Source organism: Eschrichtius robustus, chromosome X, assembly GCF_028021215.1.
Source record: "Eschrichtius robustus isolate mEscRob2 chromosome X, mEscRob2.pri, whole genome shotgun sequence".
Lineage (NCBI taxonomy): Eukaryota > Metazoa > Chordata > Mammalia > Artiodactyla > Eschrichtiidae > Eschrichtius > Eschrichtius robustus.
Window position 1 is genome coordinate 69,830,486 of NC_090845.1, and position 21,301 is coordinate 69,851,786.

Consider the following 21,301-nt stretch of genomic DNA (forward strand, 5'->3'; position numbering starts at 1 on the left):
GAGAAGCTTAAGATCAGATTGCAAGTAGAATATGTAAGTAATGCCACCCTTCTTGTACATGTAGCTTCTTCCAAACAGCAGGCCTGCTTTGTAGGCGTTTTTCCCACTCTGCTTCCTTTATTTATTATTAATCCAAATACCCCACAATCATTACACAAAGGCAACCATGGGGACAGGGAAGAAGTCAGGAGACCTGACTGCTGTTGGTGCTACCCTTACAGGCCATGTGACTCTGGCCTTCCACATGCTCACCTGTCAAATGAAGAGGACACTCTGCTGGCAGGGGTGTTCAAAAGATTAATAACAATAACAAAGGACAGAGAGACTAGCATGCATCAGGTACTATCCTAAGTGCCCTACAAATATCCTTTAATTTAATCCTTCCCAGAGCCCTATAAGGTAGATACCTTTATCCCCACTGTGCAGTTGAGGAAACTAGGGCACAGAGAAGTAATTTGTCAAAATCTTATTAGGTTTCATGCACTCCAATGTCCATTGCAGCACTATTTACAATAGCCAGAAGCAACATGGAAGCAACCTAAATGTTCATCAACAGAGGAATGGATAAAGAAGATGTGGTACATATATATAATGGAATATTACTCAGCAATAAAAAAGAACAAAGTAATGCCATTTGCAGCAACATGGATGGACCTAGATTTGTCATACTGAATGAAGTAAGTCAGAAAGAGAAAGACAAATATCATTATGATACCACTTATATGTGGAATCTAAAAAAAAAAAAGGGTACAAATGAACTTATTTACAAAATAGAAGTAGAGTCACGGATGTAGAAAACAAACTTATAGTTATCAGGGAATAAGGGGGGAAGGAATAAATTAGGAGATTGGGATTGACATGTACACACTACTACATATAAAATAGATAACTAATAAGAATCTGCTGTATAGCACAGGGAACTCTACTCAGTACTCTGTAATGGCGTATATGGGAAAAGAATCAAAAAAGAAAAAAAAAAAGAGTGGATATATGTATATGTATCACTGACTCACTTTGCTGTACACCCAAAACTAACACAACATTGTAAATCAACTATACTCCAATAAATTTTTTTTAAAAAAGAAAAAAAAAACATATTTCCAATAATACTTTTAAAGGGGTGGTAGAGATAAATAGAAGAAAGTAACGTAAAAAATACCATACTATGGAGATTTTAAAAATACACTGACATATTCTACCAATCAACACTAAGTCAGAATTTCTAATAGTTAAAAATACAAGTAAAATTTTTTAAAGGTTTAAATATTAGTATATAAACACAACTGTAGTGGTAAAAAAAGTCATTACCATGCTTACCAATAACATGATAAGCATGTTATTCAGATATCCTTTATTATATATTTATTCCTGTACTCAACAAATATTGATCAAATATGTATGTACAAGGCACTGGGTGCTATGGTAACACATCAAAATAAAATCCTTTCCCTCAAGGATATGGACAGACATGTAGCTATATGAGTATGATACAAGGCAGAATATAGTATGTATCATAAGAGAGAAATAATTTAGATGGGAAAGCACATGAAGAAGGAGTGGCAAGCAAATGGTAAGTAGGGATAACATGCAGAAGAAGTTGGCATTTAAGTTAAACCTTGAAAAATGAGCATTTTGAGAGGCAATGACCAGTGGGTAGGGGTATTCCAGGCAAAATAATGAAGGCTTAACACTTAAAAGTAAAAAGTAATGCTGTCATTAAGAGATTGATTATATAAAAGTATGTTTCTGCCTTTATGGGTTCTTTAAAAACATTCTTTAATTCACGTATTTCACTGTCTGATTCACTTATACACCTTTTCCATTACCTGAACAACTGTCATTACCTAATACACATTAGTCTTGAAGCATATAATCATGCACTAAGTTTAACAAAATAAAGGGAAAGGTAAATATGGTCCTATAAAATAGAGAGTAGTCTCAGATCATAGAGTATACAGATCCTTATTCTGTTCTAAGATTTTTTTTTAAAATATTTATTTGCTTATTTATTTATTTATTTATTTTTGGCTGTGTCGGGTCTTAGTTGCAGCACATGGGATCTTTTGCTGTGGCGCATGGGCTTCTCTCTAGTTGCAGTGCATGGGCTCTCTAGTTGTGGTGCACAGGCTCCAGAGCGCATGAGCTCTGTAGTTGCGGCACACGGGCTCTCTAGTTGTGGCATGCGGGCTCAGTAGTTGTGGCAAGCAGGCTTAGTTGCCCCTTGGCATGCAGGATCCTATTTCCCTAACCAGGGATCGAACCTGCGTTCCCTGCATTGGAAGGCGGATTCTTAACCACTGGACCACCAGGAAGTCTCCCTGTTCTAAGATTAATCCAAAATTATTTCTCTTAAGCCTCCATAAAAAAAGGCAATAAATACAAGAAATAGAGATTTTTGGATATACCCCTAAGAAAGCTCTTCTAAGTTTTTTCATACAGCATTCATCCAGAGCATGTTTTACTAAAATAACCACACAAACGAGCATTGCTCAAAAGTCTGACACTTATAAGAAGACACACTTAGGAAAGGAAACATTTTAATAATATCAAAAGATATTATAATAATAAATAATAGCTTAATTGTAAGGCTACTTGGTAGCTATCTCTGGTACAAAATATCTATAGAAGACAATTATAGAAAAGTTTGGTAAAATTTTTATTGGTTCCAAGATTTTTAGAACCATTTCCAAGGTTTTGCTCCTTCTTTATTATGATGATAATATTACATTCCTACTATGGGTCTTAAGTTGAAAACTGTGGGTAAGCATTTAATCATTCAAAAATGAATGATTAGTCAATATGTCAGAGACTATACAAGCCAACTAGGGCTCAAAATATAACAATGCTACCATAATTTTCATAAGAAAATCAAATAAAAATTTTTCACTGTATAGAATTTAAATCAATTTTTGACTGACCAATCATAAATATGGCTGTTATTCAATCATAGGTTCAGTAGGAAGGCCTTGTTTGTGAAATGACTTTCCCGTAAGCATTGAAAGGGGTGATCATCCTCTAGAATATTTTCTATCAGGTTGAGCATGGGCTTCTTTTAAAAAAACAAAACAAAACAAAACAAAAACAGTATTAGGACTTGATTAGGATTCAAAATACCACTCAATTGGGCTTCCCTGGTGGCGCAGTGGTTGAGAATCTGCCTGCTAATGCAGGGGACACGGGTTCAAGCCCTGGTCTGGGAAGATCCCACATGCCGTGGAGCAACTAGGCCCGTGAGCCACAATTACTGAGCCTGCGGGTCTGGAGCCTGTGCTCCGCAACAGGAGAGGCCACAATAGTGAGAGGCCCGTGCACCGTGATGAAGAGTGGCCCCCACTTGCTGCAACTAGAGAAAGCCCTCACACAGAAACGGAGACCTAACACAGCCATAAATAAGTAAATAAAAATTAAAAAAAAAATACCACTCAATTATACTATGTGACAATTAAGATAAAAATAAAGACAATTATTTTCATGGCTTCACAAGCCAATCAATTTATCTCAATGTTCATTGAGCATCTACTATACTAAAGACTCTGTGTCAGGCCCTACAAAGGACACAAAAATTAGTAAGATTCAGTCACCGTCCACAATAAATATATAATTGAGCAGCACAGTTAAGACTGTGAACATATAACTATAATAGAATTGAGACTATAAATGCCCTAAGACTGATATTAAAGTGAGTACTCTTGAGGTTCCAAGAGAAAAACGTTATTTAACAGAAAACACTTACCTCGTCTCCCATCTGTGGGACAAACGGGGAACGTCGTGGTATGGTATCCAAGATCCACTGAGGGGCAAACCATTCTTCATTGGGCTCACCTGCCATAGAAACCAGTCCTCCTTTCTAAAATATAGTTCACAAACATATAAACTATAAATATATGAACAGTTGTAGAAAAAATAGCAGGTAGAAAATGTTAAAAACATCAGGTTATAATAAAACACAAAATATACAAATTTTAAACATTTTCTTTTACCAATTAATTATGCATAACTTTTGTACCAATAAAACAATCAAGTGAGTAACATGTTCAATGTTGGCTGACAGATAATATGACAGTATATACTATCTAAAAACCACAAATTTTACTCTTTATGTCCCTAGTATATCAAAGGAATTCAAATACAAGTAACACAATAACTTTTTGCCAATTAAATGATGACCATCAAGAAGATAATTCTGTCTACTAAAGCAAGAGGTTACAGAATGAATACAGAATCCATTTTTAAATTAATACTCAAGGAACTCTGTGGATTAAGTTTTTACATCATTCAAATGAAATTATAGTGGGAAAAAAAACCCCATCATTGGGATGAAATAAAAACATAAAGAAATAGAAGAAGCCCTACATGATTTATCATATCCTTCCATTTTACAAGTCAAAAAGATATAGAAATTTATGACTGGTGACATGACAAGAATAATCCTTTTATACTACAGTGGCTTATTTAAAAACTCTACTACAGGGGCTTCCCTGGTGGCATAGTGGTTGAGAGTCTGCCTGCTAATGCAGGGGACACGGGTTCGAGCCCTGGTCTGGGAAGATCCCACATGCCGCGGAGCGGCTGGGCCCGTGAGCCACAATTGCTGAGCCTGCGCGTCTGGAGCCTGTGCTCCGCAAGAGAGGCCGCGATAGTGAGAGGCCCGCGCACCGCGATGAAGAGTGGCCCCCGCTTGCCGCAACTGGAGAAAGCCCTCGCACAGAGACGAAGACCCAACACAGCCATAAATAAAAATTAATTAATTAATTAATTAATTAATTAAAAAAAACAAAAAACTCTACTACATTTTAACAAACAACTGTCAAAGTCTTTTTATTTAATGTTAAAATAATAATGAAAATATTCTAGCCTCTACTTTTGACAACAGAAAAATTTCAAAAAATCTTTACATCTTTTATACAATTTTACTTAGTTTCGCAGACAGAATATTATTTTTAGAGAAAAGTGAAGTGTTACTGTTAAGTATTCAAGTATCAAAGGCAAAAACCAAAACCAACAAAAAAAAAAAAAAAAGAAAAACAACCTGTAAACTTACAAACCTTCTTTCTAGTCTGTTTAGGTTTCTTTTGCCGTTCTTCAAGTGACTTCAAATTCTCCTCCTCAGAGCTGCTGCATATTTTCCGTGTTGCCTGTCTCGTTTGCCTTTTTGGAGGTTGCAAATTTATTCCAGCATCTGCTGTCCAATCAGAATATTCACTTGATGAATCACTGTATATAATACATAAGTTCAGAAAAGGAATAGTTTTGCGTCATGATTGAAAGATGATCATTTTGTAATCAAACAGCATTATAAATGACATGGTTTGATTTTCTTCTAACCAAAGATTAAAAAATATCAAATATAGAATTTTGATCATTACCTAAGTGATTTTAGTGAAATGCTTCTTGGATAAAGTATAATGCTTAGTTTCCCATAACAGGATTTAAAATTCAAAATTCCTGTCCAAATCACAAAAGCTTCTTTAAATAAAGATGTTCCTTATCCCTGGAAATGGTTAAATATAGTTGATTTAAACCTGAAATAAATACACATAGCCTGCCAAGGTGTAGAATCTTGGATTTACAAAGAATCTTATTTTACAGATGGAACTAAAGCCCATGATGACATGCGCAAAAAGATATTGGTAGAGCTAGGATAAAACAACAGGTCTCTGGGCTTCCAACTCAGTACTCTTTCTACTATAAAATACTATTTTAACTCTGGCTTTACCAAATTCCTACAAGAACATAATTTCACATTAAAACTGTCAAATTATTTTGACTAAATCAAAACCATTAAAACTACCTGGAGGAACTTTCACTTTGCCATTCAATAACAGGATCCTCTATAGAAGCATCACTTGTGCCAACTGTTTCATCTTCCTGCAACAAAGAGCCAGCAATTGAGATATATGGTTATTATTAACTAGCATATTATTAATTAGCATATATTACCTGTTTTATAACACTTTTTGTATTCCCCCCTCCAAAAAAAAGTTCTAGTTAAAAATGTATGTAATCATTTTTCTATATATACTTGTAACTCATAACTAAGCCTACCAAGTATTTAAAGATTTCTAGCATCTACTATCTTACTGATATGAGACACCTTTTCTTATTTCAAAGACGCAATAGACTCCTTAAGAAACACAAATATAACCCTCTTAAATTTTGTTAAAACCACTGTTTTCTTTTTTTAATTGAAGTATAGTTGATTTACAATGCGGTGTTAGTTTCAGATATACAGCACAGTGATTCGGTTTTTGTTTGTTTTTCTTTGGGGTACAGTTGCTTTACAATGTTGTGTTAGTTTCTGCTGTACAACAAAGTGAATCATCTATACATATATCCCCTCCTTCTTGATTCAGTTTTATATGTATATATATACATAAAAAATATATGAATTTATATGAATATATATATTCTTTTCCAGATTGTTTTCCCTTATAGAAAGCCATTGTTTTAAAAAATACCTACCCAAAAATGATAAAAATACCTATATGCCTCTACCAAGTTAATATAATTACTCTCCATAAAAAAGTTAATCATCTTTTTATTATGTAAGCTCTCAAATGTACCAAGGTAGAGGAAATAGATAACATCCTTGTGTACACAATCTCCAGTTTAGACAATAACTCACTGCCTATCTTGTATATATACCCTTACCAACTGCCTCATACCCCAGGTATTATTGTGAAAAAAAAGCATTTCCACTATAAATATTTATTAAGATTAGGATTCTTTTTTAAAACATAACCACAACACAATTATTACATTAAAAAGATAACAATTCTTTTTTTTTTCTTTTTTAATAACAGCTTTATTGAGATAGAACTCACATACCATAAACTTCACCCCTTCAGAGTATACAGTTCAATGGTTTTTAGTATATTCAGAGCTGTTCAACCATCACCACTAATTTTAGAACACTTTCATCACCCCAAAAAGAATCCCTAAACCCATTAGCAAGGACCCCTCACTCCCCACTACCTCAAGCCCCTGGAAGCCACCAATCTACTTTTGGTCTTGGTACTCTTGTCAAAGTACCCCATACTTTGAACAACAAAATCTGTACCAAGTAATCTTTGTTTTTCTTCTCTCTTCTTCTTTTTCATGTATTTTTAATTTTCTTAACCATCTTAAATTGCTACGTTGCCCTGAATTCCTCCTTGCCTATCTGTCTTAGTGACACTCATGCAACAGGACTCTTTAATCCATCTGCATTCAATGTCTTTTTGTTTTAATTCTTTTAAGTCCATGGCTCAGAGGCAACAGGTTTTTTTTTTTTAATTTTTATTGGGGTATAGTTGCTTTACAATGTTGTGCTAGCCTCTACTGTACAGCAAAGTGAACCAGCCATACACACACACACATCCCCTCCCCTCTGGATTTCCTTCCCATCCAGGTCACCACAGAGCACTGAGTAGAGTTCCCCATGCTATACAGTAGGTCCTCCTTAGCCATCTATTCCATACATATCAATAGTGTTTATATGTCAATCCCAATCTCCCAATTCATCCCACCCCCCCCCTTGTTATCCATACGTTTGTTCACTATGTCTGTCTCTATTTCTGCTTTGTAAATAAGATTGTCGATACCAATTTTTTCAGATTCCACATATATGTGTTAATATACAATATTTGTTTTTCTCTTTCTGACTTACTTCACTCTATATGATAGTCTTGAATACGTGATCATTCTTTTCAGATCAAGATTTTCATGGGTGGGGGGAGAGAAGGAGTGATATTATTGATAAGAGTTAAAGAATTGTGAATGGTGGGAGAAGAATGAGGGTACCATACATTATCAATGCATAATTAAACCCTCATTATTCACTTAAATACTATAGTTATTAAGAGAACAAAAGGAAAGGACTGGAGAAGAGAGGAACATGAGGAAAAGAACTGCTATAGTCTTTATTTCATTACCATGGAAAAGGTAGGTCTGAAAAAAATCATCACTCAGTAATCTCCATGATTGGTAAAGTCAACAATAACAGAAAACATGTATATTATGATTACACAGTCAACAAGTTCTGGAACTGTATAACTAGTTATCTCAGTTAATATTCCATTTCTTTCCATTTCTAGGCAGATTTGCTCTCACTCTCTTTTCTTACTGTCCCAAAGCCAAACTTTTCCTGGCATGTTTGATACCCTCAACGAAGATAATATCTTCGGTACAAATAAGAGAAGATATCTAAAGGAATTCAATATAATGCTCAAATTTGCCTATTAAATGCCTTATTAATAAATAATACTCATAAGAAAGTCATTAAAATAATTTTCTGTTAAATTCACCCTTAAAAGTAAACCCAAAGTTTATCAAATTGCTATTTCTTTCGTGATATGTCGATTTTCAGCCTTTCATAGAAAAAAAGAACTTTGAAAAGGAATCTAGGTATCAGATATGCCTTAACTTCTTTGTGATTTTACAAGGTCTCGGATATTGACCTCATTGACAGTCTCATGTTATTAAACCTAGTTGAAAAATTTAAAAAAAAAAGTAAACCCAAAGTGATGACACTAACTGGGAAACAAAAAATTACATTGAGTAAATAATAGCAGATATCTAACCTCTGAGGAGCTATCTGAGTCTTCCTGTACACCTGAATTTTGACATGATGCTTGTGAATTATGCTCTATGTTGGATCGTGTTTGGTAAGTATGCTGGCGTTTGCGTTGCGTCCTTCGTAAAGACCGCCCACAGCTAGGCGGATAATCATTCTATAAAACAGAAGGAAAATAAATTTTAAAAAATGAAAGGCTCAGTGAATATACACAAAAGAACATATATAAAGCAAATCAATTGGGCTTGATTTGGAGTGAGGGTGGAGGTGAGAGATAGGAATAAAGTCCCAAAAAGAAAACCCAAGATATATTTTTATACTATGTTTTTACATAAAAAATATACTTCATTTTTATATATTTAACCCACTTCCATTAATACAGATTACTTTCCGTATTTTGAAAACTTTGTGATCAAATTAAAGATAGTGCTGAAATTCTAAGCTGCAAGAATCTGCCCACTCAGAATTTACATATACTATATTATCTACAATTTATTACAGGATGAAGCAAGATATCTATATCATATGTATGTGTATATATAATTCTTAATATAACATGTATTTCTTTAGTTCTATAAAAAACTACATTTAGTAAACGAGTCAAAATAAAAATTTAATTTTTAATAACAAAAATGTAAAGTAAAAACTGTTTTATTCTACCCTTTACAAGTATAAAATATTCTTACTGATATACCATATGTCAAAACTATAACCCTAATATGTCATCAGGAGTAAACAAGCTTAAAGGTCTTCTAAATCAGTATCAAGGGCCAGTTTCTTATCTTACATGTAAATGTTTCTCATTTTCAATATAAATAAAAATGTTTACAGATCCAACTACCCTGTTTATTAGTCTCAGACAAGTCTGATGTTTGACAAATCAGCTTAGCAGGAAAAAAGAATATAAATCATGGATGTGAGTCATTCAAAATCTCTAAGAAAATAATCTTATCACAGAACATCATATACGCTAATAAAATCTGAACATAAATTAAGAAAGTGGGTATCAAAATGATCTAAGAATATTTAGAGATATTCATATAATAATTACCTGAAATTGTATTTATCAATACTGAAAAGACACTTAAAATTCAGTACCCATTGCTTATATTTCCTTAATAAGATTAAAATCAACCTAGACTTTCCAATTTACCAAACTCTTCAGGAGTTACAGTTATTAGTTCTGGGAACAAAACTATATTCTTATGCCACTAGTTTGTTCAACCTCAGAGTACTAGTCAGGGGTTTAAAATGCACCTAATGGAGTACAGGAATCTTATTCCCTGATTAGCAGTTTCTACTGGGAATATGAATCTTCCTAATGTATATAGAACAGATTTTGCTCCTGTCTAATTAGGTAGGCCAGAAGTAAGCCTAGGGCAGGGGTCAGCAAACTTTTTCTGTAAAGGGCCAGAGTACAAATATTTTGGCTTTGCAGGTCATATGATCTCTGTGGCAACTACTCAACTCCATAGAGCATGAAAGCAATCATAGACAATATATAAATGAATAGGTATGGCTGTGCTCCAATAAAACTTTATTAATAGGAATAGGCAGTAGACCAGATTTAGTCCATGGGCAGTTTGCCAACCTCTGCCCTAGGGTATCTGAACATTTGTTTTACATTGTGATTAGTGATCCAGCATTAATTTTAAAGTTCTACTTTAACCATATGAAAATGGTATTTTAATACAAATATCTTATACCTACAATGACCATATATCCTAGATTTGGGGGGATAGTTCTAACTTTGTGTAATTTTATCCTTATTAATAATAACCATATATCTCCATTTGGGGTTTCAAAAAAATAGTTTCCCTATATACAGACACCTATCGAAATAATCCCTTAATACATAACTGCCACCTTTCAAAAACCTGGTATCTGCAAATATTTACAAATAGTGTATTGCAAAGTACTGCAAAGCTAAACTTACCCTTTGGGTAGCATAAGATGGCTTCTTCTTCTTTTCGACTGTATAAAGACTGATTTCTAAGTCACCTTTAGCAGTTCGACATTCTTCCTGAACCCTAATAACAAATCAAAGATCAAAGTAACAGAAAATCATCAAAGAGCAAACCAATGGTTTATTTATTATTAGAGAAATGCAAATCAAAACTACAATGAGGTATCACCTCACACCAGTTAGAATGGGCATCATCAGAAAATCTACAAACAACAAATGCTGGAGAGGGTGTGGAGAAAAGAGAACCCTCTTGCACTGTTGGTGGGAATGTAAATTGATACAGCCACTATGGAGAACACTATGGAGGTTTCTTAATAAACTAAAAATAGAATTACCATATGATCCAGCAATCCCACTACTGGGCATATACCCAGAGAAAACCATAATTCAAAAAGACACATGCACCCGAATGCTCATTGCAGCACTATTTACAATAGCCAGGTCATGGAAGCAACCTAAATGCCCATCGACAACGAATGGATAAAGATGTGGTACATATATACAATGGAATATTACTCAGCTATAAAAAGGAACGAAATTGGGTCATTTGTTGAGACATGGATGGATCTAGAGACTGTCATACAGAGTGAAGTAAGTCAGAAAGAGAAAAACAAATATCATATATTAACGCATATATGTAGAACCTAGAAAAATGGTACAGATGAACTGGTTTGCAGGGCAGAAATTGAGACACAGATGTAGGGAACAAACATATGGACACCAAGGGGGGAAGCGGCGGGGGGGTGGGGGGGGGGGTGGTGTGATGAATTGGGAGATTGGGATTGACATGTATACACTGATGTGTATAAAATTGATGACTAATAAGAACTTGCTGTATAAAAAAATAAATAAAATTCAAAAATTCAAAAAAAATAAAAATTAGATAACAAAAACACCTTTAAATATAAAATTGGACATTTTAACCATTTTAGGTATGCAATTGAGTGGTGTTAATGACATTTACAATGTTGTGTAACCATCATCACTATTTCCAAAACTTTTTCATCACTCCAAACATAAACTTTGTAACCATTAAGCAATAACTCTTTATTTCTCCTTTCACCAGTCCCTGCTAACCTCTAATCTACTTTATGTCTCTATGAATTTGCCTACTCTAGATATTTCATATAAGTGTAATTATACCCTATTTGTCCTTTTGTGTCTGGCTGATTTCACTAAGCATTATATTTTCCATGTTTATCCATGTTATAGCAAGTATCAGAAGTTTTTATGGCTGAATTACATTCCAGTGTATGTATATATCACACTTTATTCGTCCATTCATCTGTTGACAGGCACTTGAATTGTTTCTACAATTCAGCTATTATGAATAATGCTACAATAAACATTGGCATACAAGTATCTGAGTCCCTGCTTTCAATTCTACTTCTAACGTTTTGAACAGAGAATTATTTCATATTGTTCTACTGCCAGGGGGTAGCATTCAGTTCATATATTAGCTATGTCCCCCTTTTCTTATTACTGCTAAAGAAAGAAAAGGTGAAACCAAATTAATTTTGCTACTTGTTGGCTCAGCTGGTAAAAAGGTTTCGCTAGGAAGATATCAGGATTTGAATGGATTTTCTATGATCTCTGTCAATGTCCTTTCTCTTTTCCAAATCTATTTCTAGTTGCTGTGCCTCATCTGGAGTCAATATTACAGTAAATGTTAAGGTTTACAAATAAGGATAGGGATTCTAAGTTTGAAATTCATCCTAATGAAATTATTTCATCCAAAGAAGTCTACTTAAATGATATTTCTAAATATACGCTAAGCACTGGGTCTACTACATACCTATACTGCACTCCCAAACTGCTCCAATTCTGAGTTTCCTCAGAACCACTGTTGAATATTGGGTCCATGTATCACTGACATTTAATCACATATGGCCTCATGTTCTTATTTAATAGTATTTTTTCATATCTTCTAACCTAGACTATAAATTCAAAGAAGACAGAGATTATGTTTTTTCATTTTTCAGTATTCCCCAAAACATTTACCACAAAGCTAAGCAAATTTAAGATAATCTTTAAATAGTTGTTATGGAATAAACTAATGAAATAATGTGGAAAAACTAATGCATGGCTCAGCTAAATTAAAGAAAAATACCTTAGTTATTAGCCTAACATAGTACATTTCATTTTTTTTAACATCTTTATTGGAGTATAATTGCTTTACAACGGTGTGTTGGTTTCTGCTTTATAACAAAGTGAATCAGCTATATGTATACATATATCCCCACATCTCCTCCCTCTTGTGTCTCCCTCCCACCCTCCCTATCCCACCCCTCTAGGTGGTCACAAAGCACCCAGCTGATCTCCCTGTGCCATGCGGTTGCTTCCCACTAGCTATCTATTTTACATTTGGTAGTGTATATAAGTCGATGCCACTCTCTCACTTCGTCCCAGCTTACCCGTCCCCCTCCCCATGCCAAGTCCATTCTCTACATCTGTGTCTTTATTCCTGTCTTGCCCCTAGGTCCTTCAGAACAATTTTTGTGGGGTTTTTTTAGATTCCATATATATGTGTTAACATATGGTATTTGTTTTTCTCTTTCTGACTTACTTCACTCTGTATGACAGACTCTAGGTCCATCCACCTCACTACAAATAACTCAGTTTTGTTTCTTTTTATGGCTGAGTAATATTCCATTGTATATATGTGCCACATCTTCTTCATCCATTCATCTGTCGATGGACACTTAGGTTGCTTCCATGTCCTGGCTACTGTAAATAGAGCTGCAATGAACATTGTGGTACATGACTCTTTTTGAATTATGGTTTTCTCAGGGTATATGTCCAGTAGTGGGATTGCTGGGTCATACGGTAGTTCTATTTTTAGTTTTCTAAGGAACCTCCATACTGTTCTCAATAGTGGCTGTATCAATTTACATTCCCACCAACAGTGCAAGAGGGTTCCTTTTTCTCCACACACTCTCCAGCATTTATTGTTTGTAGATTTTTTGATGATGGCCATTCTGACTGGTGTGAGATGATACCTCACTGTAGTTTTGATTTTCGTTTCTCTAATGATTAGTGATGTTCAGCATTCTTTCATGTGTTTGTTGGCAATCTGTATATTTTCTTTGGACAAATGTCTATTTAGGTCTTCTGCCCATTTTTGGATTGGGTTGTTTGTTTTTTTGATATTGAGCTGCATGAGCTGCTTGTAAACTTTGGAGATTAATCCTTTGTCAGTTCCGTCATTTGCAAATATTTTCTCCCATTCTGAGGGTTGTCTTTTCATCTTGTTTATGGTTCCCTTTGCTGTGCAAAAGCTTTTAAGTTTCATTAGGTCCCATTTGTTTATTTTTGGTTTTATTTCCATTTCTCTAGGAGGTGGGTCAAAAAGAGTACATTTTAATTTACTTACTCAGAAAGAACGTTACCATATTGACTCACCTACTAACCCCATTATTTAGTTCATTGACCACCACTCTTCTGCTCCATGCCATGAGATCTCTTTCAGTGGCCATCTGGCTTCTAGGAGCATTGTTATGCATTTGTCGGACACCTTCAATTTGACCACTACGTCGGAGTCCAATGTTTGGGGAAGAAGATATGTCCATATTTGGATTTCTCAGAGCTAAAACAAAAACAAAGGAAGGCACCACTCTCTTAGCAAAGGCACCAAACTCTTCCAGATCAGAGCTCTAAATAAAATAGGAGATTCAAAGACAGTACTGCTGGACAATATTGCTATGCCTTTTTTATACATTTTCTGTACCCCCTTTATGGTTTTTACAGTCTTATAGATAAAGCAGGCACTCAATAAATGTTTACTATCTCTATAGCTCTTTTAATATTTTTCAGAGGATTTTCACAACTGTCATCTACTAAATGCTCAGTAAATACAAAAGGTGTATTTAACATATTTGGTAGATTCATAAATGTTATTAGTACTAGTTCAGAAAGCAGCTTTTTAATCTAAATTCTACCTTTATTTAGCCCATTAAAAGGTTTTTGAATAGAACTCCAATAAAGCTTTCAAAAATAGTAAGAAAAAAATTATTTAAAAAAATTTTTAAACTATCAAAATTTCATTTTCAAAATTGATAAGGAATGAAAGAAAGGGGAAATAAGCAATAGAAATTTTACTTTTGTTTTTAATCCTCCAGTAAGGTCCCTGTTTATTTTTTTTGTAATTGCAAATAAAACAAAAATGGAAACTGAAACATTAAACTGTTAAGATAAGCACCAGGAAAAAAAAAAATGAACATTGCAAAGAGAAGTCAGTGGGGTCCCTTTGACTAACAGCATTTCAAATCTAACCACAGAAACCTAGTATTGAATTGCTGACCTCTAAATCAGGGTTCTAAGAAATTTTTATGTCTTAGGAACAAAAGGCCTGGATATATAGGATTATCAGCCCACTTCTTATCTTGTTCCAGGTTAAGGAAAGCTTATCTGAGCTAGGTGCTCCAAATGACATGAACAAAGAATGTTTTTATTTTAATTTTATGGGATACTAAAGAAATCAGGAAATGAGTAAAAGACCATGTGAATCACCTCAAATTTAAATCACCTTATTCATTTCTGTGGACTCCAAAATGTCACAATACCCAAATAAATGACCTCAATTATGTAAATATAAAAAGAAACACATTTGCCAATATCCCGCATGAGGACTGCATTTTAAACAGAACTAATAGTTCTTGAAAAAAGTAAAACTGACATAGACTAAGATTATATAAAACTCAGATGCATAGACACATTTCATGTAAAGTGAAGGAAGACATACAATAGATTGGAATAATACTGGTAATTAGAATCAAACTTGTCAAAGTCAATTAAAAAGTTGTATCTGTATTCCCTAAGAAGAGGGCTTCTTGTCTTCCAGTATATTTTTGTAAACTCGAGAGACAGATGATATGTTGCTTCCTTTTCAACAAAAGAGGGCAAATTTTTTTTGGTATTAATTTTTAAACTTAAAGTGGCTTTAATTTTGAAAACTTTTAGGTTGGTTCCCCTAGAAGGGGCTGGACTTATTGTAGCACCTTGCTTATTACAACAAAAGTAAAGACTGCAAATACATAACTGAGTTAACAGAAAACAGTACATTAAAATACACCATCTGTGGGCTTCCCTGGTGGCGCAGTGGTTAGGAATCCGCCTGCCAATGCAGGGGACGCGTGTTCGAGCCCTGGTCCAGGAGGATCCCACATGCCATGGAGCAACTAAGCCCACAACTGCTGAGCCGGCGCTCTAGAGCCCGTGAGCCACAGCTGCTGAGGCTGCGTGCCACAACTACTGAGGACCGCGTGCCTAGACCCCGTGCTCCGAAACACAAGAAGCCACCACAGTGAGAAGCCCGCGCACTGCAAAGAAGAGTAGCCCCAGCTCACTGCAACTAGAGAAAACCTGCACGCAGCAACCCAACGCAGCCAAAAATAAATAAATGAAATAAATTTATAAAAACAAAATAAAATAAAATACACCATCTGTATTCCTTAGGAGATGCTAAATCACTTTAGCCCCAAATGATAATGAGATTATGGCACTTTAGTGTATCATATCACAATTGTAAATTAACAAAAATGTTGCTTTTATTTAAAAACCTAAAATGCTCCTCACATGTAATTACTTGGTACAAGTAAAATAATTAAAGTACATTCATCATACCTTTTACAAATATACACATACTTACCACCATTAGCAGAATATGATCTATTAATTGGAAAATGTGGAACATCTCCTTCATTAATTAGCCTCAGATCTTGTTCTCTTTGTAACTCCCTGATTATTCCATCAAGAATGCTCTCATCTTGGTCGTTGGTTTGTTGCCCAATTACCTGTTCTACTACTTCACCATCACCTTAATTAGACCAAAGATATAAAGCCACAAAATTATTTACATTTCAGTGTACCATAAATATAGTAAAATCAAGCTTAATCTATAAGTTTCTAGACAAATAATTTTAAAGGGATTAAAATGAAAATAAAACGTATAGCAAACAAAATATTTTCTAAAGAACTATTACATATGTCAGCTTGTGTGTTTAACTTAACCAATATCCCCAAACTAGACATTATTATGAGAGCCTTCTCACCTTAAAGAAAAATTATTAAGTTATTAACTTAAAAATGAATTTTCTCTATAGAATATTCCAAGCTAAAAGTTGGGAGTAGAGATTTGAGTAAGGTTTTAATAAGTTCAACTGAAAATACCGAAAATGCTTTGCATCTTTCGTGAGAATTTCCTTTCGGAAAGAAATCAATTATGGTCTTTCAAATATTGTCTCTTTTGATAATACCTCAGTATATTGATGAGTATAGAAATTATTTCTTATAATGAAATTCAACGATTACGTCTGAATAAAAACTTATTTACTTCTATGATCTTTTTCTTTCTTAAATACATCTTAGACCTATTTTTCATCTTGTCCTCTAGTCAGATTAAATGGCATCTGGTAGAGTAGCCAAATGATCAGGTCTTATAGGAAGTAAAATATGAATTACAGGTTTTTTTATTCATATGCTTTCAGTTTTATCTCCTATTAATATTCATGCTTTTCCCCCTTATTTAATAAATATGACATCAAAGAAGTAACTATTGGCACATGTGTAACACCATTTCATTGCTCTACAAATCTTTATGAGAGAGAACATAAAAAAGGATATGCAACATTTCATTCTAGAAAGGTCAAGTCTTAATTCCCTAGTAAGGATATAAAATTCCATTTGCAGGAGTTCCCTGGTGGCCTAGTGGTTAGGATTCAGTGCTTTCACTGTGGAGGCCTGGGTTCGACCCCTGGTCAGGGAAACATCCCGCATGCCGCATGGCACAGCCAAAATACAAAAAAAAAAAAGAAAAAAAATTCCATTTGCAAATAAATAACTCATTGCCTCATACTTGGAAGAAAACCTACAAGTAACAAACTAAGGTATGAAGCCATTCTGGTGTGGGAGGTGGTGTGGAGGCAGTATACCTAAGGGAAATGTGCCAACCAGAAGAGTTGCTTTAATAGAGAATAGCTTATTTCAATGTCTTTTTCTACTACGTTCCCATCATGCATCACACTCATCACTGCTTCTTCAATATCCTCCAAGATTGAGTGTTATTTAAACACTCAGTGTCCCCCACCCCAAAACTCAATAATTCTTTACATTTCAAACATGAGGATGGGTAAACAGCCACTTCCCAGTTTGTAGTTCTTGAAATTTCCTCTTCTTCAGTCCATTAACTATGTACTCTCAAATTAAAATACTAATACTATGAGCAGTGGAATTTCACCAATTATAAAAGCTTGACACATTAAAGTTAGTACATTTAATCATCACTAGAAGTCAATACGATAAACAACAGGATCATACATATGTTCAGGGTTCTAAGAAAGCAGGTCAACACATTCTCTGTTTGAGTGTACTCTTGTTTGTCCTAGTCCATTTATCTGTGTCCAGGTGAGATAAACAGTGTAAAAGTACTCTGGTAAGGTAAAAAGTTCTATGCAACTGAAAATTAATAAAGTATTAGGTAAAATATAGTATAACCTACTACAGAGTTTAGCATGGGGATATATTATAGAGAGAACAGGAGCAAGTATAACATTTTGCAAAATGTTTTAAATTTAATTTTGTAGAGAACATACCATTAGCCACATATCCCAGCTGTGGTATAAGCTGTTCATCTTTACAATTTTCCCGTCCTGGTACTAGCCTTTGGAATTTTGTGGGATGAGGATTTCCATCAACATCCACCAAGAATGGGGGAGGCATGAGATGAGGAGCTTGTTGGGTTTGTTCATCCAATACATAGTTGTTGGCATCACGGATAAGAGGTCGATAATCCGTATGGAAGAACATCTGATCTGGAATCTTTATGACAGATTTTTAGTACTTAATATGCACAGGAAATTTATAAATAAGCATTTATTTTCATTCCTAGAGCGCATGTGTTTTTCAAATCAGACAATTTCTGCATTATCTTTATAGTCTTCTATAGTCATATGTTCCCTCTAGGTAGAAGTGAATCACCTAGATCATAATCCTATCTTTTCCCCACAAAACTCTACAATCTATATTACTTTCTGGCCCTCCAATATAGTATTTTTCCAATTAGGATAAGAAGAAGCAAAGCAACAACACAGTAGATAAAGTTAGTTATTTTTTAAGTTGTAAAAAAAAATACAAAATTTTATAACTATTTTTCTTGCTTATTTTTATTCAAATAAGAATAGATGGAGTATAATATAAATGGTGAGGCAGGTAAATATCAATTGCATGAAAGACACTCAAAGGTGATACAAGTATTGAGCTGAACTCAAAGATTCTAAGCTCTTTTCCAACTCCAAGATTCTATAATCTATCCTAAAGTCACAGCTACTAAACTATAAGAAACCAATTAAGTTAGCTTCCAAAGTATTTTAACAAGATCAATAATAGGTAAAGTAGCCAAGAAAGAAAATAAGCATTCAGTCACCAGCTGTTTATTCCCAATTTAGGATAAGTAGAGGATGTAATCTGGTAAAATTGTTCTCTTATTACACCTGAAAGGCAATACAGAGAATATGTTCTAAGCAAAAGGATTTCCTAATGAGTTTTTTTTAAAATTTTTTAAAAAATTTATTTATTTTTGGCTGCGTTGGGTCCTCATTGCTGTGTGCGGGCTTTCTCTAGTTGTGGCAAGCGGGGGCTACTCTTTGTTGCAGTGTGCGGGCTTCTCATTGCGGTGGCTTCTCTCGTTGCGAAGCATGGGCTCTAGGCGCGTGGGCTTCAGTAGTTGTGGTGCACGGGCTTAGTTGCTCCGCGGCATGTGGGATCTTCCCGGACCAGGGTTCGAACCCATGTCCCCTGCATTGGCAGGCGGATTCTTAACCACTGCGCCACCAGGGAAGTCCCTCCTAATGAATTTTTATATCTACATCATCCTATATCTTAATAGTAATTTGAACTGCCAAGCTTTATGTTCTGTCAGTGATGAAAAATTTTACCAAAAAAGGCGACTTTGTTATTTTATATCTATTGACACAGAGTGACCCTTATTAACTGGAATACTTCAAATAAAATTTATGAATGATACAATAAAAAATTGCAATCTACAACAAAAATTAAATATACTAACCTTTTCATAGTATTTACTGCATCCAAATCCAAAAAGCAGCAAATGCCCATGAGAATCAGTACAAGCAAAATGGTTTCCATCTGGTGAAAATTTACAGTCAAACACTGCACCATGGCCTTGACCTTCAATCTAAAATTTAAAAGAGTCACTTTAAGTCATCTTAAGAGGTAATTTTCAAATAATAAGTGGTCAATAGCTTCTGCTTGCTAATATCTTGGATTATGTGATGCATCAACATTCCAATGTACTCTCTGACTTCTGTAGCCAGAACCCTACTGTAATAGTAAAGCTCTAAAAGAAATTAGGGAGAATTTCACATCAAACATTACTAGCAATGTCATATCTGAAGAACTGCATGAATGACTGAGGAGAATAAAAAAGACCTAAACACAACCAAATTGACAAAGGTGCTATCTCAGCAAAGTCAAGATATTATCTTCATATTTAAATTGTAATGCAAGTTTTAAAAGAACCATCCTAAAATTAAAGTACACAAATCAATCTCACTAACACAAGGCAGAGGGTTATTATTAACACCCTGAATCTGTATAAAGCCTATAAAGGGAGCTCAAAGGCCAACAATTTAGAAACGTTTAGTCAGAACTATTCTTCAGAAAGGAACACTAAATATGGTGAATATGAGTATTCCCATCACCACAGGAGGGTGTTCTACTGGAAGAAGAGATGGCTCACCATATTTTTCCATAGTTTGTACGAAATATATCTTAGAAGTATCCATATGTCCAATTCCATGTGTGCCAAACAGCTTTCTGATTACTAACTAAGCTATATGGGGTTTACCAGAGACAGATACAATACAGTCACTGTTGTGATTCATTAATTAGGATTATAGTTTAAACATTAACTTTTTTGTGATTTTGGTTAGTGTTAGCTCCAAATGCTTATTAAATTTGAGTTTCTAGAATTAAGAGCTGGGAACAAGAATTTGGAAACTGCTAACACCACAATAACAGAGACACCCTGAAAGGCATAATTCTCAACTGGCCTTACTCTTGGGTCTTGAGTCATTCTCTAAGTTATTACATGGATTTAAACAGATGACAAGAGGTTCCTTGGCACTAAGTATACTTTAATTACCAAGTTGTCACATAAGAGAAGTCTGTTTTAATATCAACTAAGCATAGATTTCCCTTACCATGTTAAAATAATTCCGAATTTTGGTCCCCCGGTCAAGGTCCCAAATAAAAATGTTCCCATCATGACCTGCCGAAAGTATGATCTTTTGGTCAAATGGATGTGCTTCCAAAACAAATACTTCATCATCATGTCCCTGTGACAAAATCAATATTAAAAATGAAAAGCAACACTGAGTATCTGGCTTATTTGGTTAAAAGATCTCGGGAGTGTGCTATCAAATCTGATTCAGATGAATTCATGTACACAAATTTAACAGCATTTACTACATGCACGCTATAAGAAATAGTTTAGAGTTCCTTATATATTTAAATGCTGATTTCATAAAATATTCAATAGAGAGAAGACCTGAAAAGATGTTTAAAATAAAGACAGTCCAAATCAGTTACAGTTCATTAACCAGGTCCCTGAAGTGGAATTCTTATTTCTAGGACTCTGCTATTAAAAGGTTACAAAATATGTGACAAACAGAATCTTTTATTAACACCCAGTTCTAACACAGTGATAACAGACAAACCTTCATTATTCTTCATCCAGCACTCTCTATCACTGGTATTCATATTGT

General features: G+C 34.5%; 1 protein-coding gene across 2 annotated transcripts in view; it reads right to left on the reverse strand.

Annotated features, from left to right (window-relative positions):
- The window catches only part of BRWD3 (bromodomain and WD repeat domain containing 3), a 113,677-nt gene that overhangs the window by 29,055 nt on the left and 63,321 nt on the right, over positions 1–21,301 (reverse strand). For both annotated transcript variants that reach the window (XM_068533344.1, XM_068533343.1), the window contains exons 15-24: positions 20,738–20,872; positions 19,582–19,710; positions 18,110–18,335; positions 16,168–16,335; positions 13,923–14,106; positions 10,491–10,584; positions 8,562–8,711; positions 5,792–5,868; positions 5,046–5,214; positions 3,734–3,847 (exon numbers count right to left, since the gene is read on the reverse strand). In XM_068533344.1, the coding sequence (XP_068389445.1) occupies positions 3,734–3,847; positions 5,046–5,214; positions 5,792–5,868; positions 8,562–8,711; positions 10,491–10,584; positions 13,923–14,106; positions 16,168–16,335; positions 18,110–18,335; positions 19,582–19,710; positions 20,738–20,872 (1,446 nt within the window). The remainder of the gene's footprint in view (positions 1–3,733; positions 3,848–5,045; positions 5,215–5,791; positions 5,869–8,561; positions 8,712–10,490; positions 10,585–13,922; positions 14,107–16,167; positions 16,336–18,109; positions 18,336–19,581; positions 19,711–20,737; positions 20,873–21,301) is intronic.